Here is a 26,126-nt window from a genome sequence, read left to right as displayed (position 1 = left end):
AAGGCACCTCAGGTAAACAATGGAGATGGATGGATACTAGTATACTTATGGATGGACTGCCGAGTGCCGACACAGAGGTAGCTACAGCCGTGGACTACCGTACTGTGTCTGCTGCTAATATAGACTGGATGATAATGAGATGAAATCAATATATATATATATGTATGTATATATAATATCACTAGTACTGCAGCCGGACAGGTAGATAATATATTTATTAGGTAATGATGACTGATGACGGACCTGCTGGACACTGTCAGCTCAGCAGCACCGCAGACTGCTACAGTAAGCTACTATACTATAGTAGTATGTACAAAGAAGAAAGAAAAAAAAAAACCACGGGTAGGTGGTATACAATTATGGATGGACTGCCGAGTGCCGACACAGAGGTAGCTACAGCCGTGGACTAACGTACTGTGTCTGCTGCTAATATAGACTGGATGATTGATAATGAGATGAAATCAATATATATATATATGTATGTATATATAATATCACTAGTACTGCAGCCGGACAGGTAGATAATATATTTATTAGGTAATGATGACTGATGACGGACCTGCTGGACACTGTCAGCTCAGCAGCACCGCAGACTGCTACAGTAAGCTACTATACTATAGTAGTATGTACAAAGAAGAAAGAAAAAAAAAACCACGGGTAGGTGGTATACAATTATGGATGGACTGCCGAGTGCCGACACAGAGGTAGCTACAGCCGTGGACTAACGTACTGTGTCTGCTGCTAATATAGACTGGATGATTGATAATGAGATGAAATCAATATATATATATGTATGTATATATAATATCACTAGTACTGCAGCCGGACAGGTAGATAATATATTTATTAGGTAATGATGACTGATGACGGACCTGCTGGACACTGTCAGCTCAGCAGCACCGCAGACTGCTACAGTAAGCTACTATACTATAGTAGTATGTACAAAGAAGAAAGAAAAAAAAAAAAACCACGGGTAGGTGGTATACAATTATGGATGGACTGCCGAGTGCCGACACAGAGGTAGCTACAGCCGTGGACTAACGTACTGTGTCTGCTGCTAATATAGACTGGATGATTGATAATGAGATGAAATCAATATATATATATGTATGTATATATAATATCACTAGTACTGCAGCCGGACAGGTAGATAATATATTTATTAGGTAATTATGACTGATGACGGACCTGCTGGACACTGTCAGCTCAGCAGCACCGCAGACTGCTACAGTAAGCTACTATACTATAGTAGTATGTACAAAGAAGAAAGAAAAAAAAAAACCACGGGTAGGTGGTATACAATTATGGATGGACTGCCGAGTGCCGACACAGAGGTAGCTACAGCCGTGGACTAACGTACTGTGTCTGCTGCTAATATAGACTGGATGATTGATAATGAGATGAAATCAATATATATATATATGTATGTATATATAATATCACTAGTACTGCAGCCGGACAGGTAGATAATATATTTATTAGGTAATGATGACTGATGACGGACCTGCTGGACACTGTCAGCTCAGCAGCACCGCAGACTGCTACAGTAAGCTACTATACTATAGTAGTATGTACAAAGAAGAAAGAAAAAAAAAACCACGGGTAGGTGGTATACAATTATGGATGGACTGCCGAGTGCCGACACAGAGGTAGCTACAGCCGTGGACTAACGTACTGTGTCTGCTGCTAATATAGACTGGATGATTGATAATGAGATGAAATCAATATATATATATGTATGTATATATAATATCACTAGTACTGCAGCCGGACAGGTAGATAATATATTTATTAGGTAATGATGACTGATGACGGACCTGCTGGACACTGTCAGCTCAGCAGCACCGCAGACTGCTACAGTAAGCTACTATACTATAGTAGTATGTACAAAGAAGAAAGAAAAAAAAAAAAAACACGGGTAGGTGGTATACAATTATGGATGGACTGCCGAGTGCCGACACAGAGGTAGCTACAGCCGTGGACTAACGTACTGTGTCTGCTGCTAAAATAGACTGGATGATTGATAATGAGATGAAATCAATATATATATATGTATATATAATATCACTAGTACTGCAGCCGGACAGGTAGATAATATATTTATTAGGTAATGATGACTGATGACGGACCTGCTGGACACTGTCAGCTCAGCAGCACCGCAGACTGCTACAGACAGTAAGCTACTATACTATAGTAGTATGTACAAAGAAGAAAGAAAAAAAAAAAACCACGGGTAGGTGGTATACAATTATGGATGGACTGCCGAGTGCCGACACAGAGGTAGCTACAGCCGTGGACTAACGTACTGTGTCTGCTGCTAATATAGACTGGATGATTGATAATGAGATGAAATCAATATATATATATGTATGTATATATAATATCACTAGTACTGCAGCCGGACAGGTAGATAATATATTTCCTAGGTAATGATGACTGATGACGGACCTGCTGGACACTGTCAGCTCAGCAGCACCGCAGACTGCTACAGTAAGCTACTATACTATAGTAGTATGTACAAAGAAGAAAGAAAAAAAAAACCACGGGTAGGTGGTATACAATTATGGATGGACTGCCGAGTGCCGACACAGAGGTAGCTACAGCCGTGGACTAACGTACTGTGTCTGCTGCTAATATAGACTGGATGATTGATAATGAGATGAAATCAATATATATATATATGTATGTATATATAATATCACTAGTACTGCAGCCGGACAGGTAGATAATATATTTATTAGGTAATGATGACTGATGACGGACCTGCTGGACACTGTCAGCTCAGCAGCACCGCAGACTGCTACAGACAGTAAGCTACTATACTATAGTAGTATGTACAAAGAAGAAAGAAAAAAAAAAACCACGGGTAGGTGGTATACAATTATGGATGGACTGCCGAGTGCCGACACAGAGGTAGCTACAGCCATGGACTAACGTACTGTGTCTGCTGCTAATATAGACTGGATGATTGATAATGAGATGAAATCAATATATATATATGTATGTATATATAATATCACTAGTACTGCAGCCGGACAGGTAGATATATATTTATTAGGTAATGATGACTGATGACGGACCTGCTGGACACTGTCAGCTCAGCAGCACCGCAGACTGCTACAGTAAGCTACTATACTATAGTAGTATGTACAAAGAAGAAAGAAAAAAAAAAAAAACACGGGTAGGTGGTATACAATTATGGATGGACTGCCGAGTGCCGACACAGAGGTAGCTACAGCCGTGGACTAACGTACTGTGTCTGCTGCTAATATAGAGTCTAGACTGGATGATAAATTATTGATAATGAGATGAAATCAATATAATATCACTAGTACTGCAGCCGGACAGGTACTATATATATTTATTATGTAATGACTGATGACGGACCTGCTGGACACTGTCAGGTCAGCACAGCACCGCAGACTGCTACAGTAAGCCACTATAGTAGTATGTATAAAGAAGAATGAAAAAAAAAAAACCACGGGTAGGTGGTATACAATATTATATATATATATATATATTATATACAATTATATATATATATATATATATATATATATTAAACTGGTGGTGATTGATTATTAAACTGGTGGTCACTTCAGGTCACGTTGCAACTTGCAACTAGTACTCCGAGGCCTAAGCAGACAATCACAAAATATATTATTATACTGGTGGTCAGTGTGGTCACAACAATGGCAGTGTGGCACTGACTCTGGCAGCAAAAGTGTGCACTGTACGTTATATGTACTCCTGAGTCCTGCTCTCAGACTCTAACTGCTCCCCACTGTCAGTGTCTCCCCCACAAGTCAGATAATACACTTACAGTCACACTATCTATTACAGGTTGAGTATCCCATATCCATATATTCCGAAATACGGAATATTCCGAAATACGGAATTTTTTGAGTGAGAGTGAGATAGTGAAACTTTGTTTTCTGACGGCTCAATGTACACAAACTTTGTTTAATACACAGAGTTATTAAAAATATTGTATTAAATGACCTTCAGGCTATGTGTATAAGGTGTATATGAAACATAAATGAATTGTGTGAATGTAGACACACTTTGTTTAATGCACAAAGTTATTAAAAATAATGGCTAAAATTACCTTCAGGCTGTGTGTATAAGGTGTATATGAAACATAAATGCATTCTGTGCTTAGACTTAGGTCCCATCACTATGATATCTCATTATGGTATGCAATTATTCCAAAATACGGAAAAATCCGATATCCAAAATACTTCTGGTCCCAAGCATTTTGGATAAGGGAGACTCAACCTGTATCTAATCTAGTATAAAATATCACTTCAGCAAGTAGTATAGTAGTATACAGTATAGTAGTACTCCTCCTAATAATGCTCCCCAAAATACTGTGTCTCTCTCTTCTCTAAACGGAGAGGACGCCAGCCACGTCCTCTCCCTATGACTCTCAATGCACGTGTGAAAATGGCGGCGACGCGCGGCTCCTTATATAGAATCCGAGTCTCGCGATAGAATCCGAGCCTCGCGAGAATCCGACAGCGTGATGATGACGTTCGGGCGCGCTCGGGTTAGCCGAGCAAGGCGGGAAGATCCGAGCCTGCTCGGACCCGTGTAAAAAACCTGAAGTTCGGGCGGGTTCGGATTCAGAGGAACCGAACCCGCTCATCTCTAGTGCACACCAGGTAGTCCTAAAGCTTTCTTTAGTTGTGCCCAGTCTCCTGCGGAGCCGCTATTCCCCATGGTCCTTACGGAGTACCAGCATCCACTTAGGACGTCAGAGAAAATAGGTTTCCTGTAATCTGTGGGCATCAGACCTGAAACTCCTATTGAAGCCCTATTTTTCCAGCAAGAAAACCTCGCTGCCCTTGGAGCAAATGAGGTTAATGAGACAGAGGGGCAGATGTATTAACCTGGAGAAGGCATAATGAAGTGATAAACCAGTGATATGTGCAAGGTGATAAATGCACCAGCCAATCAGCTCCAATATGTATATTAACAGCTAGGAGCTGATTGGCTGGTGCGTTTATCACCTTGCACATATCACTGGTTTATCACTTCCTTGTGCCTTCTCCAGGTTAATACATCTGCCCCAGAGTGGTCCTTGAAGTTGGAGTCCATGGCAAATGCCCTCTTTGTCAGTATTTTCACTTAAATAAAAATAAAAGCATTTTAAATACATGTAATTAATTAATCTGTCATGGCATACAGCCATTTGCAGAAGCGTCATTTACGGGCAGAGGTACTAGTTATTTGCCCATGTAAACACTATTGATAAATAGCATAAATCCCGCTCATCGCTTCTGCGCTGAAACAGCATCAAGGTCATTTCTTTGTTACTATACTGCTCTGAATTCTCATCTTATCCATCTTCTTCATTTTTTAAGTGAACATGACAGCGTTGAGTAAAGCGGCACAGCCCAGTAATTGATAGATTGCATGTGTATTGAGCGATGGCTGATTCATTTGATGTTAATCGCAGGAAATTCATGGATTCAGCACTTGGAGATTTGCAGAACAGGCACAAAAAGTTGTGTCTTAATTAATGTATAGCAGCGGGGATTTCATGTATGGGAAGCCTATGGCAACATAATCCCCTGACTGTACGCACAAGGCCACTGATGTGCATGGAGGCCGCTGGCATCATAGGTGGCATCAATGGGCACTTCTGGGCAGCATCTGGGAGGTGGTTTGAAGAGCAGTGGTGTCAAGAGGGAGTGAGGTACAAATTATCTGGGCCTGATGGAGAGGCTCAGTGGGGGCCTGGATCCTTCACTTGCCCACCACCCCCCTTTCCATACCTGTCCGGGCCCTCTGCCTATGTGTCTCCAGCCTGGGCTGTGGTGAGTACAGGGAGGCTGCTGCTGTTTCATCTGTCTGTGCAGTGAAGGGGGGGGGGGGGGGGGGGGTAGTGATCGCACTGATTGCACCCCCATAGATAGACTCCTGGATCGGGGGCACAACGGCTATTTTTGATAGGATTTTTTGCAAGAAGGCATGGCCATGCCACCTTACATTAAGCCACGCCCCCCATTACCAGGGCCCACGCACGCTGTCTACGGCCATATTGAAGGGAGTGCAAAAAAGTCCGTGTTGTGGGCGTGTAATGGATCTGTTGCGCACATGTCATTGCAAGCGGCATGAGTTCACATACGCAGAGCCACCTCCGCAGAGGCCACCTTCAGATGGGGACACTGCACCCGCCATAGGTAACTGTTGATGGTGGCCGTGATGATGCGCTGATGTTGGGCTGTCTGGAACCACTGAAGGTGCTACTGCACACAGGGCCACAGACAGTGGGCATCTTAAGGTTTGCACATACCAGCACACCGGGAGAAGGCTGACACCGGCATTTGCCAATTACTGTATTGCTGGACGTCTTTGCAGACAAACGCAAGTGCTTATGCAGACGCCGCTGAGTCAGGCCTGTATCTGGTGTTATAAAGATGGGGTGATAAAGGTTATTTCTGACTCTGTCTGTCTGGTCTGTGTAATACATACAGTAACATATGTAACATGCTGCACATAGTAGATATACGCAGCTCTCACCACGTCTATGAGCTGGGCTATGGAGAGGCCAAATTTGACAATGACGACATCTGAGGTATTTGGTACTGGCCTGGACCATCGGTTGTATCCACTGAACAGGCTCTTGAATAGGCGTTCCTCGGCGTGAGAGCGCGTCCTCTGGGAATGCGACACTGGGAGGAGACAGAGCGCAGGGTTATGTCCAGAACAGATAATAAAACTGGACGATTATCATTATAAAGCCAACATAAGATGTAGCACGGTACATTCATGATACAAACATATTATACACACAGTGGCAGGAAACAGAAGGTATTCATGGCTCTGCCCAAACAAAAAAAGGATATGTACCACACCTTGGAGAGAGATAAAGTGAGAGTTAGTACCAACAAATCAGTTTCTGTAATTTTTCAAGCACAGCCTGTAAACTGACAGATAGGAGCTGATTGGTTGGTAGTGGTACCTCCTCCGTCAGGCTAGCAGTCACAGGAAGGGTATAGTAACGTTAGGCTGCACCTCCTTCTTCAGGCTATCAGTCCCAGTAAGGACATAGTAACGTTAGGCTGCACCTCCTCACTCAGGCTAGCAGTCACAGGAAGGACATAGTAACATTAGGCTGCACCTCCTCCCTCAGACTAGTAGTACCAGTAAGGACACAGTAACGTTGGGCTGCACCTCCTCCTTCAGGCTAGTAGTACCAGTAGGTACACAGTAATGTTAGGCTGCACCTCCTTCTTCAGGCTATCAGTCCCAGTAAGGACATAGTAACGTTAGGCTGTACCTTCTCCCTCAGGCTAGCAGACCCAGTAAGGACATAGTAACGTTAGGCTGCACCTCCTACTTCAGGGTAGTAGTCTCAATAAGGACACAGGGCCAGATGTACTAAGCTTGAAAAGTGCTAAATATCACTGTGATAAAGCACCAGCCAATCGGCTCCTAACTGTCATTTTTCAAACACAGCCTGTGACATGGCAGTTAGGAGCCGATTGGCTGGTGCTTTATCACAGTGATATTTATCACTTCTCAGGCTTAGTACATCTCCCCCATAGTAACGTTAGGCTGCACCTCCTCCCTCAGGCTAGCAGACCCAGTAAGGACATTGGCCCTCATTCCGAGTTGTTCGCTCACAAGCTGCTTTTAGCAGCTTTACACACGCTAAGCCGCCGCCTACTGGGAGTGAATCTTAGCATAGTAAAATTGCGAACGAAAGATTCTCAAAATTGCGATTACACACCTCTTAGCAGTTTCTGAGTAACTTCAACCTTACTCGGCATCTGCGATCAGTTCAGTGCTTGTCGTTCCTGGTTTGACGTCATAAACACACCCAGCGTTCGCCCAGACACTCCTCCGTTTCTCCAGCCACTCCCGCGTTTTTCCCAGAAACTGTAGCGTTTTTTCCCACACGCCCATAAAACGGCCTGTTTCCGCCCAGAAACACCAACTTCCTGTCAATCACACTCCGATCGCCTGAACGAAGAAAAAGCCGTGAGTAAAATACCTAACTGTATTGCAAATTTACTTGGCGCAGGCGCAGTGCGAACATTGCGCATGCGCACTAAGCAGAAAATCGCTGCGATGCGAAAAAAATTACCGAGCGAACAACTCGGAATGACCCCCATAGTAACGTTAGGCTGCACCTCCTCCCTCAGGCTAGCAGACCCAGTAAGGACATAGTAACGTTAGGCTGCATCTCCTACTTCAGGCTAGTAGTCCCAATAAGGACATAGTAACGTTAGGCTGCACCTCCTCCCTCAGGCTAGCAGTGCCAGTAAGGACATAGTAACGTTAGACTGCACCTCCTACTTCAGGCTAGTAGTCCCAGTAAGAACATAATAACGTTAGTATGCAATACTGAGCCTTTTCTAATGACCAGTAAACAATGCTAGGCCCCTTCTTATAACCAGTTTACAATGCTGAGGTCATTCTGCGGGCCAACATACAATGCTGAGCTCATTCTGATGACCAGCATACAATGCTGAGCCTGTTCTGATGACCAGCATACAATGCTGAGCCTGTTCTGATGACCAGCATACAATGCTGAGCCTGTTCTGATGACCAGCATAAAATGCGGAGCCCGTTCTGATGACCAGCATACAATTCTGAGCCCGTTCTGATGACCAGCATAAAATGCTGAGCCCGTTCTGATGACCAGCATACAATGCTGAGCCCGTTCTGATGACCAGCATACAATGCTGAGTCCGTTCTGATGACCAGCATACAATGCTGAGCCTGTTCTGATGACCAGCATACAATGCTGAGCCCATTCTGATGACCAGGATACAATGCTGAGCCTGTTCTGATGACCAGCATACAATGCTGAGCCCGTTCTGATGACCAGCATACAATGCTGAGCCTGTTCTGATGACCAGCATACAATGCTGAGCCCGTTCTGATGACCATTATACAATTCTGAGCCTGTTCTGATGACCAGCATACAATGCTGAGTGCGTTCTGATGACCAGCATACAATGCTGAGCCCGTTCTGATGACCAGCATACAATGCTGAGCCCGTTCTGATGACCAGCATACAATGCTGAGCCCGTTCTGATGACCAGCATACAATTCTGAGCCTGTTCTGATGACCAGTATCATATACAGTGCTGAGCCCAATGACCAGTATGCGACTTACAGACCATTATGCAATGCTGAGCCCTGCCACACGAGGGCGTTCAGCTGTAATAACCCTGCCTGCATCATTCTCACAGATGTAGACAATAAATGTGATTTCTAACCAAAGCTACTTATCCTATCTGTCCAAATACAGAGCTCTCCAGGCAGAAGCTGAAGCAGCATTCATAGCTATGACCCCAACCTTACATCTAGCAAAGTTCTGAGGCAATGTACTTTGGGGGTCATTCCGAGTTGTTTGCTCGTTATTTTTTTTTCCGCAACGGAGCGATTAGTCGCTAATGCGCATGCGCAATGTCCGCAGTGCGACTGCGCCAAGTAAATTTGCTATGCAGTTAGGTTTTTTACTCACGGCATTACGAGGTTTTTTCTTCGTTCTGGTGATCGTAATGTGATTGACAGGAAGTGGGTGTTTCTGGGAAAAATGCGGGAGTGGCTGGAGAAACGGGGGAGTGTCTGGGCGAAAGCTGGGTGTGTTTGTGACGTCAAACCAGGAACGAAACTGACTGAACTGATCGCAGATGCCGAGTAAGTGTGGAGCTACTCAGAAACTGCTAAGAAGTGTCTATTCGCAATTCTGCTAATCTTTCGTTCGCAATTTTGATAAGCTAAGATTCACTCCCAGTAGGCGGTGGCTTAGCGTGTGCAAAGCTGCCAAAAGCAGCTTGCGAGCGAACAACTCGGAATGAGGGCCCTTATTAGCTGAGTTTGTAACACTGTAGATAATGATATAGATGTAAAGTTGTAGCCATAAGGTAGTAGTATAATGAATAACCCATCTTGTTATCACAAACTGGGGAATATTTTTATTTGGGGGTGGTTGTCTCCTTCACGTAGCCTTTCCTTCCACAATACGCCCTCAGTGTACCTGCTGGAACTGTCTCCTGTGTTGTGTAGATGGCTCTGTGCGCTGAGCTGTGTGGATGCAGAACTTGTGTCATGCATTGTTCCCGGTACACAGTGGGAGGACAACCCAGGTGCTGTTACCTGGGTAATCGCAGCTCCTCTGCCTTTTCCTTCATTTACTTCCCTCTGACTCTCTTATCTGGTGACGTTTGCTATTTTTATGCATTATAACATCTCTCGCAAAGTGCGGTACACAATCAGCAATTGCCACTCAAATCTGTATTGTATAGAACATTGTAATAGATCACATTAGGACCCTGATAATGAAATGTAAAAGTCTATCACTGTTTCCTTGTAAAAGATCGCAGATGACGACTGCACTTTTATTATCAATGGAATTTTGCCATACATTGTAATATGTGTATAATACTATATATATATATATATATATATATATTGAATATGTACAATTCATACTATTCTTGTGTTATTTCTTTTTTTTTTTTTTTTAATCTACTTATAGCACATTTACTGCTAATTAATAAAAACATTCAGAAATGACTATGCCAAGGAGACTTCCAGCACTTATATCCCTACCCCAATTCCCAAGTGCAGGACTTTTTAGCCTTTTAGTGGGACAGTCCCGATTATGTTTGCCTATGTTGCAGTGTGGAGGCAGGTAACTCCTGTCACGCTTCAGAGCTCTGCATCCTGTTACCTCACTGCTATCTCTTCCAGCTTGCTCTGAGGTTTTCTGGAGTCCACCGGTCCCACTGCCTCTTTCTGCATTCCCCGCCAACACTCTACTTCAGTGAATTCCCACTAGGTCTGGTGCGTGGGTGGCATTTTGGAAATGGTCAGCTGATCTAATTTCCACCAATAGGAATGCTCTTTGCACCCAGCCTTATCTGGCAGCCAATCAAAGCTCAGTAGTCCCTATTTAAACCCTTCCTGGACAACTGGCCAATTACCAGTACAACATGGTTTGTACAGATGCCTTCCTGGTCCAGCAGAATCCTGTTTATTAGCGCAGTGTCTATGCTAAGCGTTACCGGTACCAGCCCGGTTATTCTAATACATATTACCGTCCCAGCCCGGTTATTCTAATACATATTACCGTCCCAGCCTGGTTATTCTAATACATATTACGGGTCCCAGTCTGGTTACTCTAATATGTACTACCAGTCTCAGCCCAGTTCCTGCTACTTATTTTACCAGTTCTTGCCAGTTACAGTTATCTCCGGATCTACCTACTCCCACTTTTCAGCTACTATTTGGACTCTCTCCGTTCAGCCACTCCTAATAATAGATCCAACCCAACCGTCCTTTGAAGACACTTCTTCTCACACCTTCCTATCCTGTACCTAATACACTCCTCAATACTAATTCCATGCAGAGAAACCTGACAAAGACTCCCAGCTTTCTATACGTAGCCTCCAGTCCAGCTCCTACCATAAGCTTTAGTCCTGGTATAGAAAATTCCCCAGTTTTGACATTTCCAAGACATGCAGCACAAATAATGGTATTTTTCTGGAGAAACAAACTAATAATCTCAGCCCAGGCGGACTGTGGCCACACCTACTCAGAGCATGGCCACATCTACTAAGAGCATGGCCACGCCTACCTATAGCACGGTACCACCCTCTTCCAGCCCTGATGCTGGGACACAGGTCTTTAGAGTTCCGGTATTTCATGTTTGGGAATCATCAAATGACTATGCCCCTCTGACACGCCTGCGGCCAGTCCACCAACCTTAAATACTAGCTTGCATTGTTACGCACGCATTCACCGCTGCACTGCCGTGGGTGTGAGTGGCGGTGAGCAAAACATACAAATGTCCTCGCTGTTAGGATGTTGGAACAGTCCATTAGCTCTGCTGGGATCCGGTCAGTTAGAATACCGACGCCGGAATCCTGATACTATTCGGAATGCCGACACTGTTATCCCGTATAGCTCGGCGATGGAATCCCAACCGCTGGGATCCTGAACAAACATCTGCTGGCCCGCTGGAGAGAGGTAAGCAGCAGGAGGTGGGAAGATTAGATGCAGGCTGTGTGGGGAGGGTTAGGGTTAGGCTGCGGCCCTGGGAGGTTAGGTTTAGGCTGTGGGGAAGGGGGGGGTACAGGACAGTCGGGAGGTACAGTATGAGTCAGGAATAGCTTGCTGTGCTCTGTCTAATTTGATGGCGTTATGTATGTAAGTGTGTCAGCTAAGAAACCAAACATGTCACTAGTAACATCTCTGCAGGATTCTGGCCCTTTAAGGCGGCGCTGGAGAGACCGGTAACACTAATAACTCACAGTATTTTCTTTCCTGGAAAAGCAAATTGATAAATAGCTTGGATTTGCCGGAGATAATAGAGAACGGAATAGTTTTCCATCTGCACTGCCTGACACCCATAGATGGAGTGTGTGATAAATGGACTCTGCTCCCACTGGTAGTCACGGTCAGGGGAGATTATTTATCACAGGCTTTGGACGCTGCGATGACACAGACAGAGAGGAGGTGAGCCCTCATTCGCCCAATGGAAACAGACTGTCCTGTAAATAAATTTATCTCCAACAATTAGGGGGGTGTATTCCATTCTATGCAAATTACTCACGGCCGCCAGTTAGACCGGCAATATGCTGCAGTTACTGTTCCTCCGGACTGGCAGATTTTTGTTTGCAGCCGGGGGCTCCTCTCCGCACCCCCTTCCCCCCCATGCTTTGGTAATGTAAGCTAAATAATAATGTTTTTTTACAGGTGGCGTACAGGTCCCAGCAAGCCTGCCCCTGCCTGATGGCACTTGTTGAACCATAAGTGCCAGCATGCCCAAACAATGAGCTAGCCCTTTACAGAGCCCCGGCGTGAGTGGCCGGTCACCTAATCACTCTACATAGAAATGAACGGGGACTCGTTGATTGGTCAGAGCGTGAGAGCTGCCGTGATCTGACCAATCCGTGCATCCCCATTCAGTTCTATGGAGAGTGGGCGGGAAAACGTGTCACTAGCGCCGGGGTTCTGCAAATAGAAAGTTCATGGAAGATCATCGTGACCTTTGCATGGCTTCACCTATACTCAGGTCTATTGTGTGGGCGGGTTTGCCATCGTTTTATGGTCTGTTTAGTAAATTTGCGGCTCCTATACTTGTCTATGGGGGTGATACAGGGATGGACACTAATTATACCGTAGGGAGGCATCTGAGGGCAAAAGATGGAGCGTTGGTTGCCTCACCTATGCTGTAGAGACCAGTAAATCTAGCCTTTAGATTTGGGGCGGGATGTGTCCAAATTCAAATCTAAACTGCAGTGTAAAAATAAAGCCGCTCAGCATTTGTGGGCTACATGCAAAAGCAGACAGTATTTACCCTGCACACAAAAAAAAAACAAAACAAATGTATTTGCACCCCTTGCATTGCAACATGGTTCATCCAGGTGCAAAGTTACTATACTTTATTTTTATTTTTCAAAACTCAGGCCTATAGCCCCAACACAATGTTGCTGCAGCTGTTCCGACTGTCGGGATCCTGACCGGATCCCATACCTTTGGGCAATGGGTGCATTATAATTGGGACATCATATTGGGAACATAGCGAGGGACTTCCATTAATAATGTTTAAAAAGTTGGGGTCAATTTAAATCCAGGTTTATTAATTTATTTTATTCTTGGTCTACAGCATACATAAGGGGTACATCCTGCGTCTTACACCTTCACGCTATGATGACCATCACTTGGAATTATGACCAATTAATTCCCAAAGGCATTAATCAAGTCTTAAAAAAAACCAGTGTGAAAGTCAGAAGTGGTAATCAGAAGGAATAGCTGCCGGAAGCCGGTGCCCCTACTCGCAAGCCCAGACGAGGCTCATTTGAGTGTTAAAGTTTAATGAACAGTTTAGATTTAGTATTTGTGCCACCAATCCGGCAGCTGTCACATCAGCCAGTTAGAGAGAGCCCACGGGGGATTCGCTGGATGAATTTTTCACGGTTAATTGAATTTTTCATTGCCTGCACATGGTGTGTTATATGACACATATGGCTTGTGTACTGGAAGCATTAACCTGCTCAGCGTTCTCTCCTGGTCTGTAGGGAGCGTTGGCCTCCCAGTCTGATTGCTGCTTAAAGAACATGATACGTCTCCCCTATACATCTCAGTCTTGATACATCTCCCCTGTACATCCCAATCTTGATACATCTCCCCTGTAGAAATAAATCGGAGCAGGCCTCATCACTTGAATTTTACTTTTATTTTTTGACGGTTAATTATTTGCTATCCACTCCAGGGGCAAATGCAGGATTTCTAAAGGGGTTTTCCAAATGCAATCCACAATCTCCCACTCTGTGGAACATTGGAGCAAGTGAAGGAGTCTGGGAGAGAGATAGTAGAACCCAGTAACGACCCTGGACATTAATGTAAACAATGGTCTTTTTATACACTAGAGATACTGTATGGAATACAGTATTAATATTTAACACAATATATTTTCTATATTATAGGCTGTATCAAATATACTGAAATAATATAAATATGTGGTCAGGAAAAGGCTAAACATACCATAATAAATAAATAAATAAATAAATAAATAAATACACAAACGTAATAGAACTAGTACTGCACTTTCTAAGCACACATTCTCCCACCTTATTGTAAGGTTCCTGTCTCTTCTTCCTGGTAGCTACTCTCTTGTCCAGTGCACTGATTGAGGACTCAGATCCACACACACAGCAAACTTGGTAGAAGAAGCTGCTTCCACTGGGCATGTGCAGCAGCTCCGCTCTGTCCCTTACACTGCATGTTGTGGTGGCAGTTCTAGTAATCATATTATACACCATTGCTATTGTTGTCATAATTTGAGCCAAGAGGAGGGGGGTTTCCAGGCAACCGGAACCCCCACTCCTGTGTTTGCCTATGCACTTACACCCTAGCAAGCCACCCATTTTAGTCAGTTCTTCTGTGTTCTTCAGCCCCATTCACAGTCTATAAGGGAACCAGGCCATAAGTGCTTGTAGCTGTATTCATAACTATTTAATTAAGTTATATGCTGAAGGGATTCATCTTGATTGCCTCTTTAGTGAGATGGAAAGTCAGAGGTCACTGGCTTAATCCCAAGTTAATTTTCTGATAGTGGATGATTATAGAGGAATCAGCGCTAAGAAGAGTTTCATAAGGGAGGTCTTGTCCAGACGTATCAGACAGGGCTAATTGTGTATGGGCCATGCAGGGGAATTTAATAGAATATCTTCTATTGTTCCCAAGCCAACATAGCCTGGACCAAATCCTGATTAGCGTGAGAATTCCAGATAATAGCCACAGCCAAGGCCATTACGTATTGTACCTAAAACTCTCCAATGTATCAACCGTTATAAAAATCGATTCACGGCCAAGGTAAACAGAACAACCCAGCCAAATCCCAATCATGGGGTACATTTACTAAGGTGGGAGTTTTCTTAGAACTGGTGATGTTGCCCATAGCAACCAATCAAATTCCATTATATATCTTCTAGAAGCAGCTAGATAAATGTTAAGTAGAATCCGATTGGTTTCTATGAGCAATATCAGCAGTTCTAAACTACTCCCACTTTGGTAAATTTACCCCATGGGTTGGGAAAGAAACGTAAACACCCTTTTTGTAAATTGTGTAGTAGCTATTATACAACAAAACGCTCCGTGTGCATAAGAAAAATAAAAAATAAATAAAATGATGGGTCTGTAGGGTAACAGATTTTAAACTTGCCCTAAAAAATAAATAATCAGAAGTGCTGAGGAACTACACCTCCCAGCAAGCCCTGCCACAGTTTTGCTATAGAAGGTGCAAATAGAATAAAAGTATTTTCTGACAATGCAAACGTAACAATGTGGGCTGAGCATGGGGGTAAGATAACACTCAGCAGGGAAGGAGTTAAAACGCCAGTTTGCCGTCAAACCGCAAACCAAAAAGCATAGCTCTTATGTATGTAAAAGTGATTTCTCATATAGAACCAGGGGAAAACTTTTGTCGTTGTGTGTGTGTGACTATATACTCTCAGGGAACCCTTGTACACATTGCCAAGGAGACAAGGGGCCTAATTCAGACCTGATCGCTCGCTAGCTATTTTTTGCAGCGCTGCGATCAGATAGTCGCCGCCTATAGGGGAGTGTATTTTATCTTTGCAAGTGTGCGATCGCTTGTGCAGCTGAGCGGTCCAAAAACATTTTGTGCAGTTTCTGAGTAGTCCAGAACTTACTCAGCCGCTGCGATCACTTCAGCTTGTCCGGGGCCGGAATTGACGTCAGACACCCGCCCTGCAAACACTTGGACACGTCTGCATTTTTCCAACCACTCCCAGAAAACGGTCAGTTGTCACCCACAAACGCCTTCTTCCTATCAATCTCCTTGCGATCGACTGTGCGAATGGATTCTTTGTTAAATCCATCGCTCAGTAACGATTCGCTTTGTACCCGTACGACGCGCCTGCGCATTGCGGTGCATATGCACGCGCAGTGGTGACCTGATCGCTGCCCAGCGAAAAACGCTAGCGAGCGAACAGATCTGAATTAGGCCCTAGGTCGCCCTACGTTCTTAGGAAAGGTCACTTTATCTTCGGTCCTGAACCACCGTCATTCACCAACTCAATTATTGCAAAAGGAAATCTTGTTCTTCCCCTTCCATTCACTGCAGGTTTGCACCTTTGAGCAATGGCCCTCATTCCGAGTTGTTCGCTCGCAAGCTGCTTTTAGCAGCTTTGCACACGCTAAGCCGCCGCCCTCTGGGAGTGTATCTTAGCTTATCAAAATTGCGAACGAAAGATTAGCAGATTTGCGATTAGACACTTCTTAGCAGTTTCTGAGTAGCTCCAGACTTACTCGGCATCTGCGATCAGTTCAGTGCTTGCCGTTCCTAGTTTGACGTCACAAACACACCCAGCGTTCGCCCAGACACTCCTCCGTTTCTCCAGCCACTCCCGCGTTTTTCCCAGAAACGGTAGCGTTTTTTCGCACACACCCATAAAACGGCCAGTTTCCGCCCAGAAACACCCACTTCCTGTCAATCACATTACGATCACCAGAACGAAGAAAAAAACTCGTAATGCCGTGAGTAAAATACCTAACTGCATAGCAAATTTACTTGGCGCAGTCGCAATGCGAACATTGCGCATGTGCAATTAGCGCAAAATCGCTGCGATGCGAAGAAAATTACAGAGCGAACAACTCGGAATGACCACCAATGTTGGTAAATAACCCGCAGACAGAAAGATATCTGGCGGAGTGAGAGGCAGCTCTCGGTGCACCGTGATCTGTACACATCTCACAATTCATTTATTGCTATTTAGTAAACAGCACAGTCTATCATCTCATTCCGGCACTGGAGATGAGGCCGCAAAATGAGTTTAAAGATGTAATTAATTATAATTGGTAGTGAAGTGTGACTATTTCCGCTCATTGATGCCAGTGTGATGGATTCTGCGGCTGAACAAGTGTTACATGGGAACTGAATTAACAATACTGTTTATCAAGCACAATGCACCCAAGGTGACTGCTCGGGGCTGTTCTAGATAACGGAGCTACATGCAGCCACGTAATGGGGGAAGTTCTCAGGAACAAAGGCCCTCATTCCGAGTTGTTCGCTCGCAAGCTGCTTTTAGCAACATTGCACACGCTAAGCCGCCGCCTACTGGGAGTGAATCTTAGCTTAGCAGAATTGCGAACGAAAGATTCTCAAAATTTCGAATAGACACTTCTTAGCAGTTTCTGAGTAGCTCCAGACTTACTCGGCCTCTGCGATCAGTTCAGTCAGTTTCGTTCCTGGTTTGACGTCACAAACACACCCAGCGTTCGCCCAGACACTCCTCCGTTTCTCCAGCCACTGCCGCGTTTTTCCCAGAAACGGCAGCGTTTTTTCGCACACACCCATAAAACGTCCAGTTTCCGCCCAGAAACACCCACTTCCTGTCAATCACATTACGATCACCAGAACGAAGAAAAAACCTCGTAATGCCGTGAGTAAAATACCTAACTGCATAGCAAATTTACTTGGCGCAGTCGCACTGCGGACATTGCGCATGCGCATTAGCGACTAATCGCTCCGTTGCGAAAGAAAAATAACGAGCGAACAACTCGGAATGGGGCCAAAGTTTTACAGAGCTCACTGTAGGTCTGGACCAGCGCTTCCCAAACTTAATCCTCAAGTTACCCTAACAGTCCAGGTTTTAAGGAAATCCACCTTTATTTTGATTACACTGTGTTCCACCACGGATATCATTAAAACTTGGACTGTTGGGAACCACTGGTCTATACAATATTTATTATTATTATTATATTTTTATTATTATTAAAGATTATTGCATCGTGCCAGCACATGACACAGCACTTTACCCCGCAGTATAGACATAAAACAAGTCCGGGTATTCAGTAACGACAAACATTGCTCTTCGTTTATAATATCTGTTCCAATATAATCTTTGTAACGCTCCCCATACAGTATACCTATTATACAATATAACTCTGGGTTTTATAAGCGATCTCTCTTCTACAATTCTTTCGATATTATATAGTATATCCATAATCATGGCCTCATATTACAATATTGATGCCATAATAATATTCCTGGTGTCATTATATTACTTATTTTACCTGGTCACATAAGGGGGCAAGTCCAGATGCAACATCGGCCACGGACAGACATCAGCAAACTGCGTATGCAGCGTAGAAAGCAATCGGAGACTTTACAAGTGGCGCAGATTGAAATTGCGAACGGATTGATCCATCCATTCATGGATCCACTCGTGAACTGATCCCCTAGCACTCTATCCGCCCACATTTGCGCAATGACATCGACAACAAGTGGACGCTCTCTGCACGTCAATAGGTGTCCATCTGCCAGGTGGGACCTTGCAGAGCACAGGATTGAGGCATGCGAAACGTAGGCTTGTCGTCAAAGGTAATAGAGGCACATCCATCATACAGTTCCATGTGTAGCCCCCTGGTATCCTTGACCAGGGGACTGCAGGCATTATATATTAAAAAACCTACTTAAAATGGCAGCACTTTATATGGGCTTCGCCAAGATGGACATTGGCCAGACACTACAGAGCCTATTGCTCCAACGGGGAATAACCCAGCCAAGCAGCGGGCACTTGGGGGTAGAGTGTGCCTCTCAGGATATAAAAAGGCCCAGTATAGCGCCAAATGGGTGACAGACAGCAGAGGAACCTGCAGGCCCGGATTTCCTACAAGGCAACCTAGGCACCTGCCTAGGGCTTTGTGGGTCCCAAGGGGCCTTTGTACAGGCCCCACGAAGAAATCCAGCCTGTCCAAAACGTTCCAAAAGTAGCACTGTGCAACTACCGCGTGAAGTCATGATATCATGCGGACTCGCCCATGATATCACCCAGTGTTTGTAGTGTGAAATTACCCTGCTCAGCCCAGGACTTACTCAGCCGCTGCGAAGATCGGGGCTGGAGCTGACGTCAAAAAACCCTTCCTCCAAACGCCTGGTCCCTCCTGCGTTTTCCCGGGCACTCCTTGAAAATGGTCAGTTGCCACCCCCAGACGCCCTCTTCCTGTCAATCTCCTTGCGATCGCCCGCGCGTTTGGAAATTTTGCACCATCCCGTTGCTGACCGGTGATCCCCGTTGCTGTGGTCCGTCGCGCCTGCGCATTGCGGTGCATACGCATGCGCAGTTCAGATCTGATCGCAGGCTGTGAGAAAACGCCGCCTAGCCATCAGGTCTGAATTACCCCATATGAGCGAGAGAAAAATTTAGGGTTAGGGTATTAGGGTTAATTTACACGGTTTGGGTTTGGGTATTATGGATAGGGTATTAGGGTAGGTGTAACAGTTTGGACTAGAGCTAGTTTAGGGGACTGGGTTAGGCATAGGGTATTAGGGTTGTGTAGGGTTTAGTGGACTGAGTTTGGGGTTAGGGTGTTGGGGTAATGGTTAGGGTGAGGTTTGGGGTTAAGGATGAGTTAGTGTCAGGATTAGGGAAGGGCTGCTATGAGTACTGGATTTACACATCTAAATATCTTTGCGCAGAGTATACCAGAATATACAGTGTTTAGCTGCTGTGTAAGGTGGGATTGCAGTCTCCTTACATACTCACCCATACACCTAGATCCTGTCCAGTCCAAGAAATACAAGGTCCACTCCTGCACCAATAATCCTGAGAATGCAGCATAGCGGCTTATAACGACTAGTGACAAAGGGGGGTCATTCAGATCTGAACTGCGCATGTGTATGCACTGCACTGCACTGACGCACTGCACGACTGCAAAGGAGATCACCGGTCAGTGACACGATTGTGCGAAGGATCCATTTGCACGGGCGTTCGCAAGGAGATTGACAGGAAGAGGGCGTTTGTGGGTGGCAACTGACCGTTTTCAGGGAGTGGTTGGAAAAACGCAGGCGTGTCCATGCGTTTGCAGGGCGGATGTCTGACGTCAAATCCGGTCCCAGACAGGCTGATGTGATCGCAGCGGCTGAGTGAGTCCTGGGCTGCGCAGAGATCAGTTTGTGCAGCGATCGCACACTTGCACAGCGAAAATACACTTCCCCTGTAGGCGGCGACTACCTGATCTCAGGGCTGCAAAAATCGCTGCCTAGCGATCAGATCTGAACTCGGCCCAATGTTGTTAAGCGATGTTCTTTGATAAGATGAGAAATGATCTCATCCACTGTATGTGGGCGGTGGGTTTACTTTAAATGTGACACAGGTTTCAAATCTACTTCCAAAAAACCTAGAGCGTGATTCAGATTTGTACGCAATGCTGGTGAGAATGCAACAGAGCGATTATTGATAGTGCTGCTCGCAACCAGGAATTAAAATATAGGGGGGCCCCAAACCGGTATCTTGCCTAGGGCCTCATGAGGTCTAGTTCCGGATCTGGGCAGCTGAACCAGGAGTCTGACAGCAGAGCTAAGGTCAGACGTGCCTGGGTGTGTAGCTGCCAGCAAGAGACTGGGGGGGGTATATTTACCAAGCTCCCGATTTCTGTCGATTTTGACCGATTTGGTGTTTTTTCATCAAAGTGTCATCTCGGGAATTTACTAAACTCAAATCTCGGCAGTGATGAGGGCATTCGTATTTTTTTTAAAGTCAAAGAAAAAAAATACGAATGAATACACCATCGGTCAAATACGGCTGTTATTTGATACAACTCGTTAATTTACTAAAAATTCTATTTCACAAACACTGCCGGCAATAGCCAAACACTGCCGTGAAAAAATACAAATCGTAAAAAAAAAGCAGTTTTGAAATAGACCTGCTTTTTTTTACCGTGTTCTGATAGGTATGCACGGATCCGTGATATCCGTGCATGTTTATCAGTGGGAAGGGGTGGGAAAGTGTTAAATTTAAAAAAAAAAAAATGCGTAGAGTCCCGCCGGGGACACTTTTATATAGGTCCCTGCGGCCCTGGCATTAAATCTACATGGAGAAGTGGCCGAGCCTCGTGTGAACATAGGTAAGTATGTGTGTATGGAGGTGTGCATATATGTTATAAAGTTTTACTGTCACGGTGTGTGTCTTGTTTTTTGGGGGGTATTTTTTTTGTAGTAGTACTACAGGTACCAGCGGGCCCGTTTGTCCACCGCATGCTGGTACTTGTGGTTCTCCAAGTACCAGCTTGCGGGGAGGCTTGCTGGGACTTTTAGTACTGCTTCAAAAACAATATTCTTATTTTTTCACAAGGCTATCAGCCCCCCATCCGCCGCCCTTGGATGGGGGGGACAGCCTTGGCTTCACTCCTGGCCCTTGGGTGGCTGGAGGGGGGGAACCCTTGATTTAAGGGGTCCCCACTCCTCCAGGGTACCCCGGCCAGGGGTGACTAGTTAGTGATTTATTGCCAGGGCCGCAGGGACCTATATAAAAGTGTCCCCTGGCTGTGGCATTATCTCTCTGACTAGTGGAGCCCAGTGCTGGTACAAAAAATACGGGGGACCCCTACGCTTTTTGTCCCCTGTATTTTTTGCACCAGGACCAGGCGCAGAGCCCGGTGCTGGTTGATCAAATATGGGGGAACCCCTGTCATTTCCCCCCCCATATTTTTTCAAACAGGACCGGCTCAAAGTGCCTGTGGATGGTTTTGCTTAGGAGGGGGGACCCCACGCATTTTATTTGTTATTTTTAACACTTTTTTTTTTTTTTAAAGGTGCACAATGAAGCCCTGCACGGATCTCACAGATCCGGCTGAGATTCATTGTGTTAATGTCGGCAGTGTTTTACTATTCACTCCCGTAAAACACTGGCCGAAATTACGAATGACATCGACATCGGAAAAAACGAAAATGCAGAATACGACAGCATAGTAAATCTGTCGTACAAAATTCAAAAAGTTGCAAATGTACACATTCGATGTCATTCGTGTTTAATCTCCCTCCAAATCGGCACAAATACGAATTTCAGTAAATATACCCCTGGGCATGCAACAACATTAAACTGTAATGAAGAGTTTCTGAAACTCTGCCATCACAGTCCAGGTCTTAAGGATATCCATGCTTAAGGACAGGTGACTTAATAGGTACATCAGTCGCTTGATTATAACATCTGAGCAGAAGCATGGATATCCTTAAAATCTGGACTGTAATGTTGGAGTTTGGGAAACTCTCCTGTAATGTTTATTTCCATGCTGCAATATTGATTGTGGCAGTGGTGAGTGGCTGTGGGTATTTTTAAGCAGAGAGGCTACTAGAGCTCAGAGTGGAAGGTGTAGAGGTTAAGTGGAAGGTGTAGAGTTTCTGTCATTTGCCAGTAGGATTACCACTACTTTGTTAGTAATTTGATTTTAGAGGGTATTGTATTGCGATTTTCAAAGCTAATATATTGATTTTAGTGAATTGTGTGTTGATTGCTGCCAAGATACTGCCACTTATTGGAGCTATTTCTTAATTTTTTTTTGTCCTTTTTGTCTCCATTCTCTTCTAGTCTACCTTCTATATTGCATGTTATTGTCATTGTTTGTACTTTATTGATCAGTATTCCCCGCCCTCATTCAATGGTGATCTCTGATATTTACCGGACAACGATCAAACATGATTTGCCGCTCTTTCATGTTTTGTATATTGGGGGTCATTCCGAGTTGATCGCTAGCTGCATTTGTTCGAAGCGCAGCGATCAGGCTAAAAAACGGCAGTTCTGTGCAGTCGTATGTGGCGCAATGCGCACGCGTGACGTACGGGCACAACGAACGATGCAGCTTTGCACAGGTTCTAGCGAAGCATTTCAGTCGCACTGGCGGCCGTAGAGTGATTGACATGAAGAGGGCGTTTCTGGGTGGCAACTGACCGTTTTCAGGGAGTGTTCGGAAAAATGCAGGCGTGCCTGCGAAAACGCAGGCGTGGCTGGGCGAACGCTGGGCGGGTGTGTGACGTCAAATCCGGAACTGAATAGTCTGAAGTGATCGCAAGCGCTGAGTAGGTTTTGAGCTACTTTGAAACGACACAAACATTTTTTGCAGGCGCTCTGCGATAAAAACGTTCGCACTTCTGCTAAGCTAAAATACACTCCCAGTGGGAGGCGGCATCGCGTTTGCACGGCTGCTAAAAACTGCTAGCGAGCGAACAACTCGGAATGACCCCCCATTATCTACTACTCTATGGGCCTAATTCAGACCGGATCGCTGTTGTGTGATATCGCAAGGCGGCCGATTATTGAACGACTGCACATGTGTACGGATCGTAGTGTACATGCGCGAGGCCAGACTGCAGAAGAATCCATCGTCTTCTTTGATCGTTAGACGAACGCAATGTGATTGACAGGAAGCTGCCTGTTCTCTGGGAGTGCCAGGAAAAACGCAGGCGTTCCCAAGCGTTTTCAGGGCGGGTGTGTGACGTTCCCTCCGGCCTGATCAGCCTGTTTGTATCGCACTGTAGGAGTAGGTCCTGGGTTACGCACACACTGCACAGTATGGAGACATCATTAGATGGTGAGTGAGTTGGGAACGGATTTGCAGCTGACCGGCGTTTGCAAAGCTTTTTGCACGGTGTACGCAGACTTGCACGGGGCGGATTTTCACTCTGTTTGGGCGGAAAATATCCGATCGCAAACCTACGCAAATTCTCAGAGGAGCGATCAGGTCTGTATTAGGCCCAATGTTCTATCTATTGCTGAGATTATTCTGTTTCATCCTCTATTCCTCTCTATGTATAAAACCTTCTTAGTTATAGTAAGTTCTGTCTCATATTTCTGCAGTATAATAGCAGACGATTGTGATGTCCTGTTACCGTGACGGAATGCACATTGGTTTTGACAGTGGATATTATATTGGCTACGAGCAGGAAAGGCTTTGTACTGAAATATTATATTTGGAGGCCTCTAACAAGCTGTGGAAACGCAGAACTGATCAGGATTTAATTGCCCCTGATGAAGATTAATATAAGCTGGATAATATGTTGGAATCCATTTGGGCAGGCATCTTGTTTCTGAACGTGTGCCCACTCCCAAGAATCCCATACTCCTCACCAGGGCCGTAACTACGTGTGTGCCAAGGGGGCTTGGCACACAGCGCAGTTGCCCTGGGGGCGCAACGGCCAGCGGCATGTAATGAGTCAAATTGACTCATTACATGCCGCCTCTGTGTGCGCCGCGCTGTGTAGAAGAGACCAGCGCCGAGCAGCGGAGAGAAGGAGGAGGAGGGAGGGGGATTGGAGCCGCAGCAGCGCTATTTGATTGGTAGTAAGCGCCGCTGCAGCATCCCCCTCTCCTTCTGTATTGGCTGCCCGGCGCTGCTATGGATGCTGGGATGCGGTTCCTCCATCCCAGCATCCAAAGCAGCGCCGGGCAGCCAATACAGAAGGAGAGGGGGATGCTGCAGCGGCGCTTACTACCAATCAAATAGCGCTGCTGCGGCTCCAATCCCCCTCCCTCCTCCTTCTTCTCAACTGCCTGCACACGCCACACTGCACAGAGAGGGAGATGCCTGCCAGCACGAGGAGCCTGTCAGCGGGAGAAGGTAAGTATCTCTCTCTCTCTCTCTCTCTCTAAAATAGGGGGGTCCTGGCTGCCGCAATGTGTAAAATAGGGGGACGCCCTGGCTGCCGCAATGTGTAAGATAGGGGGACGCCCTGGCTGCCGCAATGTGTAAAATAGGGGGACGCCCTGGCTGCCGCAATGTGTAAAATAGGGGGACGACCTGGCTGCCGCAATGTGTAAAATAGGGGGACGCCCTGGCTGCCGCAATGTGTAAAATAGGGGGACGCCCTGGCTGCCGCAATGTGTAAAATAGGGGGACGCCCTGGCTGCCACAATGTGTAAAAAAGGGGGACGCCCTGGCTGCCGCAATGTGTAAAATAGGGGGACGCCCTGGCTGCCACAATGTGTAAAAAAGGGGGACGCCCTGGCTGCCGTAATGTGGAAAAAAGGGGGACGCCCTGGCTGCCGTAATGTGTAAAAAAGGGGGACGCCCTGGCTGCCGTAATGTGTAAAAAGGGGCTCTACCTGGTGTGGCGCTACTGTGCAGCGTAATTTGAATAATGTAGACTACTGTGCACCGTAGTATGAATTGCTATTATTTTGTGGCCACGCCCCTTCGCCGTGAAGCCACGCCCCTATAAATACTGCCCCTGTCTTACATGGGGGGGGGGCGCCACTGTCGTTTCTTGCACACAGCGCTAAAATGGCTAGTTACGGCACTGCTCCTCACTAGTCTGTAACCTCATGTGACTGGTGCTACTGCCTGTCCTCTCCCCCCCCCCCCCCTCACACTACTGCCTGCACTCTCCCTCCCCCCCTCACACTACTACCTGTACCCTCCATCCCCCCCCTCACACTGCTACCTGTACCCTCCATCCCCCCCTCACACTACTGCCTGTACCCTCCCCCCCCTCAGACTACTGCCTGTACTCTCTCTCTCACCCCCTCACACTACTGCCTGCACTCTCCCCCCCCTCACACTACTGCATGTACTCTCTCTCACCCCCTCACACTACTGCCTGCACTCCCCCCCCCCTCACACTGCTACCTGTACCCTCCATCCCCCCCTCACACTACTGCCTGTACCCTCCCCCCCCTCAGACTACTGCCTGAACTCTCTCTCTCACCCCCTCACACTACTGCCTGCACTCTCCCCCCCTCATACTACTGCCTGCACTCTCCCTCCCCCCTCACACTACTATCTGTACCCTCCATCCCCCCTCACACTGCTACCTGTACCCTCCATCCCCCCCTCACACTACTGCCTGTACCCTC

At 45.9% G+C, this 26,126-nt stretch overlaps 1 protein-coding gene across 1 annotated transcript in view; it reads right to left on the bottom strand.

Moving 5' to 3' along the window:
- Nucleotides 1-26,126, bottom strand: part of CHRNA2 (cholinergic receptor nicotinic alpha 2 subunit) — a 179,275-nt gene that overhangs the window by 85,156 nt on the left and 67,993 nt on the right. Inside the window, exon 3 of the mRNA XM_063915030.1 lies at nucleotides 6,529-6,680. Within this exon, the coding sequence (XP_063771100.1) occupies nucleotides 6,529-6,680 (152 nt within the window). The remainder of the gene's footprint in view (nucleotides 1-6,528; nucleotides 6,681-26,126) is intronic.

The sequence above is a fragment of the Pseudophryne corroboree genome, chromosome 4 (assembly GCF_028390025.1).
Source record: "Pseudophryne corroboree isolate aPseCor3 chromosome 4, aPseCor3.hap2, whole genome shotgun sequence".
NCBI lineage: Eukaryota > Metazoa > Chordata > Amphibia > Anura > Myobatrachidae > Pseudophryne > Pseudophryne corroboree.
The sequence above is the reverse complement of the archived record's forward strand: the minus strand, read 5'-3'. Positions and strand labels throughout refer to the sequence as shown.